The sequence below is a fragment of the Antedon mediterranea genome, chromosome 3 (genome assembly GCF_964355755.1).
Source record: "Antedon mediterranea chromosome 3, ecAntMedi1.1, whole genome shotgun sequence".
NCBI lineage: Eukaryota > Metazoa > Echinodermata > Crinoidea > Comatulida > Antedonidae > Antedon > Antedon mediterranea.
Genome location: NC_092672.1, coordinates 31,577,177 through 31,582,735, shown reverse-complemented (window position 1 = coordinate 31,582,735; position 5,559 = coordinate 31,577,177). Strand labels below are relative to the sequence as shown.

Here is a 5,559-nt window from a genome sequence, read left to right as displayed (position 1 = left end):
TATTATTTTAATTTCACTATTTGGGAGTTTTCTGAAAATCTTCTTTTGTAGTATGTAGATACAAATTTTACATCACTCCAAATAACTTATCTTATAAGTTAATTGTATTTATGTTGCAAAATCTTAAAATTGGAAGCAAATACAACTAAATAAACATGACATTTGAGTTGTGAGAATTGCAATTTAGGGCCTATATAGAACAACATTGAACGAAGTACTGTAGTTTAAACAGATTATCATTACCTTTAGAATCTATTCCAACTAAAACTACTTTTTATTTAGTTTGTGCAAGCTCACTTCCAATATGGAATCGCCTAGCGACAACTATGTCGTAAATGAAACTGACGATACTTTGACTGTATCCGGCGGAATCATCATATGCTGGATTATGTGCGTAGTGACCGTGTTTGGAAACAGTCTCGTCATTTTTGCTTTTATCACCGAAACATCGCTTCGTTTGAAGCCAGCAAATTTGTTCATCTTGAATCTTTCTCTAGCGGACTTTTTCGTTGGTGCTTTCTCGTTCCCGCCTTTCACACTTTTGAATATGTTTGGTTATTGGCCATTCGGCGGAGGCGTCTGTAAGATGTGGTTGATCATTGACTACACGGCATGTGGTGTTTCTGTTTGTGGTATTATTTTAATCAGTTTGGATCGGTACTGGATGTTAAAAATGAAGTTAAAATACCGTCATTTTCAGACTACAAAACGAGTTACCGTAATGATTCTTGTCTCGTGGGCTATTCTCATACCATTTTACACACTTTCAATTTTATTCTGGGAGAAATTTAGAGGAGAACAAACAATTGACTACTCAAAAGAAGAGTGCGGTAAAGAATTGAAAGAAAGTACATCTTACAGTTTGGTAAATTTATTCGTTTATTTTGTGATACCGTTAACAATTATAATATATTTGAATAGCTATGTATTTAAGAGATACGTCATCGTACGCGTACAAATCCAATCATTGCATTTTCTACCCAATGGAACGTAAATACAGAAATTTCTTCTTCAATGAGACGACATCGAAAGGCTGCAGTTACTCTTGCTGTTTTACTTTGTGCCTTTATCATCTGCTGGACACCTTACTGTACTGTGCTTTTTTTTGGTAGTATTAGTTATTACTCAGCAGATGAAATTGTTTATGCGGTTTTACTCTACCTCGTGTGGAGTAACTCTGCCATCAATTCATTCATTTACACACTTACGAATCTTAAAATCAGAAATGTGTTTTTCAAGATCCTTCGTCTAAAATGTTTCAAGTAAACTTTGGAACTAAATGCAGGAAACTAACAAACATTTTGATGCTATCAACTGATGTACAATTTAGGTTGAAAACTCTCAAAGATCACGTAGTTGCTTGAAGAAGTAAGAAATAAAGAACACGTGATAGACATTGATTTTATTAAGTGCCTAATAAATTTCATAACAATATTTTAACAAAAGTATGTCAAGTTTAGTGGCAACGAATGCGTAGATTACTATTTCAGCTTCCTTAACACAAAAAAGTTTTTAAAATCCGAAAACCGATGAAAAGACATAGGCGCCAATTTATATAAAAATTGAATGTACATTATGATAATGTAATTTTGTTTACGTCATATATTAATTAATGCTTTTATCAACTCAATAAGAAATGAAAACCGAAGTTAGGGCTTTACATTTTATGTAAGCTGCTTCAATCACACTCTAATACTATGGTAATGTAATGGTTTCAAGTCTTTACATAAATGTCCGAGATTTTACATCTAAGTACCACGGATACGCTTTCACACATTTAATTGTATCAATTTGTTACTGTTGTAGGCCTATGTGTGAATCGAGTTTGATGAATAATGTCAATTTACTGTATTGACACGTTTACTATATATTTACACATTTCTAACGTCTGTTCACACACATACCACACACGTTATTGTCTTCTTATGTTAATCTATCATCATCTACAGTATCAGAGACGATTAATATTGCTATCATTCCCACATAAAAATTGCACTAACTTATATTATAAAGTAAATTGCTTGTTTGCTTTCTTTTTAATATTTCCGATAGTTGGCATTATGTAAACCGGCGCCAACAGATATGTTATTACGACTTGTGTCATGTGACTTGTGTACTGAAAAAAAAGTATTAAATGTTGCAATTTCTAGCCATAATAGTAGTAGACGAAAATAAAGAATTATTTTTTTTTCACCAGTGTCATGTTTTTGAATTGCGTAACTTATTGTTAACTGACATAGGATTTTAAAAAATGTTTATGAATCTGCTATTAATGTTATCTTGGATTCATATTTATTACATTTAATAAAATAATAGTGTTTCTTTAATCAACTCAACAAGAAAATAAAAGTTAAGGTAATTACAATTTACATTCATAATCTTGTTTTTTTATTACCCAATGCTGCTAGTGTAACAAAACAAATATGTTGTAAATAAAGTATTGATGATTTTAGCAGCTGATAATTGTTGATTTGTTCTTTGCCAACTTGGGTTCTCTTTTTTTAATGTTAACGTCGGTATTTTGGCTATAAATCTGTAGTTAATTTGTTCACTTTTAGGTTCAGACATTTTAATATTTAGTCCTTCTGTTATTTAATTTTTTTTTTTTAAAGATTAAAATTGTAATATAGTGTTTTGTTGAGGTACTAATGAAGACTCTTACTCGCTTAATTGTCGTAACACATATTGTTTATTCAGTATAATACTTCAGTACAATATACAACTATAAGTATAGATAAGGAATGGAGGATCAGTGATGCTGTCGGTGAGGTGTGAAGTGTGTAGGTCTGCTTCTGAAGAAGTGGCTGTGAGGTGTGTGCTCCGTGAGGTGGCTGTAAGGTGTGTGCTCCGTGAAGTGGCTGTAAGGTGTGTGCTCCGTGAAGTGGCTGTAAGGTGTGTGTCTGGGCCCTTCTGAAACTTGGGGGTATATTGGCTTCGGTTCATTTGCATATGTCACTACGTAATCTGTGAGGGTAACGATTGGTCCTAAGTTGATCCAGGGGTGTTTAGTTAGAAGTGATTAACGGTATAATAAGGTATTTCTATGATGGCTGACACTGTCAAATCTGTACTTAAATAGTGTCAATCTCTCCTGATTTAACGGTGGGAAAAGTCACAAAATTAAGCTAAGTGTTTTCTTTAGGGATTCTATTATAAACTAAATGGTCATTAAAACATCTGGACAAACTCTCCTCTGGACTTTCTGGGTCAAGTTTGTGAACTTATTTGAATTCTGATACAAAGGTCAATATTTTAATTATAAAAGTATATCGTTATATTACAAAATTAAAAACAACCGAAATACCTTTATGTGCTCTTTCTGGTTCACAAAAATACATATAAAAATGTGCAGTACAATTCGTCATGACAGTAAGAACTACTGCACAACAGTTTTAGATTTCATAAAAAGTACAAAGATATACAGGTATATACAATAAAGATATACAGGTATATACAATAAAGATATACAGGTATATACAATAAAGATATACAGGTATATACAATAAAGATATACAGGTATATACAATAAAGATATACAGGTATATACAATAAAGATATACAGGTATATACAATAAAGATATACAGGATACAATAAAGATATACAGGTATATACAATAAAGATATACAGGTATATACAATAAAGATATACAGGTATATACAATAAAGATATACAGGTGTATATACAATTTTTAAATCAAATTGTAGAAATAAACAAGGCCAACAGCCATTAAGTCGCGTGCTACAATGCATAGTGATACCGGACCGACAGACAGACCGACAGACCGACAGACAGACCGACAGACCGACAGACAGACAGACAGACAGACAGAGAGACCGACCGACCGACATAGTGAACTATACTGACCAAAATTACTGAACATGTTTAAAAATGTTGAAATGTTTAAAAACATTTATTTTTTTTAAATTTACACGTGCGTAGCCTGTCACTTTCGACGTGCTCGTATAACGTAATTTCGAGTTGAAAAGTAAGTCAAGAAAACAGAAATCGGGCAAAAAGAGTGCGCAATAACATTTAACGCGCAGTACGCGCGCAAAAATATGCGCACTCATGGCAATTTTGTAAACGCTTAAAATTGCCTGAAATGTACTCTTATTTCATCGAAAATAAATTTTGAAAATGTTAAGCGCGCGTACGCCTGCGTTACATGCGCTACGCACGTAATTGTATTGCCATATGATGATTTATGCCCTGAAATTTATGATTACCAAATTTTATTTAATTGTGATTTATGGTTGTGAAGATATGATTACAAACGTGATTTCGTTAAATCGTGCATAGACCGCGTAATTTTTTATTGCGCACCGTGAAAACATAACCACATTGATTCCTGGCCATAAGGAATATACTGTGAAAAATTGACCTAGCTAGATTAAACTGATATCAAGATAAGGTCAGAAAGCGATAAAACGCATAGTGATACCGGACCGACAGACAGACAGACAGACAGACAGACCGACAGACAGACCGACAGACAGACAGACAGACAGACAGACCGACCGACCGACATAGTGAACTATAGAGTCGCTTCCACGCGACTAAAAACTGATAAGTTTGAATATTTTAAATACCGTATAGTTCCAAATCCACAACAAGAAAACATTATTCAAGAGACTTAAGGTTTAGGGTAAACTCGAGCACCTAAATCTTGGTTGTAAAAATGTTCGTTTGTCAAATAACTTTAGACCAATTGGCAAACTACTTGGAAATTAGTTTGCAAAAGTTAAGCCTTTTTATTTTGAAGAAAATATGTCGACAAACTAGTTTGCTGAGGGTTGTCAGATAACAGTTTTGTAGGGTATTCATGTGATTATGGACAGAATGACGGCCTTCAGTAAATAGTTTAATAAGTGGCAGTTTGCTACAACGAGTTTGGAAAGAAAAGCTTTTCACCATTTGGTATGACTATGTAGTTGACAGTTGACAATCTTCGGTAACTGCAGTTTGCTGAAGTTAGGCCATGCATCTTATTCATTTGATACGAGTAATACACAAAAAATGTTCGTGCTAAATGTGAGGAAAATAACGTAAGAGAATGGTCAGACAACACACGTGGACATGACTGTAAAACACGATCAGTGACTACTTGAAAGTAAGTGATTGATTTTTCAAATAATTAGTATCGCGCCCTCCTAATTAAAGAATATCATTATTAGATTATAAATGATATGATTACTTCCATTAAAATGTAACTTTATACTTGATTGGTCTAACAATGTATGTATATAATAATTAATATACGATGCATCTTTTATTCAATTTAATATCGTAGCGACAACCAGTGTGGACAACTTAGAACTCCATCACTGACTGATGAATAGTGGCATTTAATACACTGTAAGTACAATGTGTATTGTTTATTCAAAAATATCGAAAACAATAATATCAAAATCGGAACCATGTATTGTTTTTTAATTGTTCTATATCGGAGTTTTCTGATAATCTTATTTTGTAGTATGCACAGTATATACAAATTTAACATCACTGCAAATAAATTATTTGTAAATTGTATTTAAAATTATTATATTAAAATTGGGAGC

At 32.9% G+C, this 5,559-nt stretch overlaps 1 protein-coding gene across 1 annotated transcript; it reads left to right on the top strand.

Moving 5' to 3' along the window:
• The first annotated feature begins 304 nt into the window (after positions 1 to 304).
• On the top strand, positions 305 to 1,266 carry LOC140044299 (histamine H4 receptor-like). Its single transcript, XM_072088777.1, is given in 2 exon segments — positions 305 to 929; positions 932 to 1,266. Coding segments are annotated over 2 exon segments (960 nt in total).
• Positions 1,267 to 5,559: the final 4,293 nt, after the last annotated feature.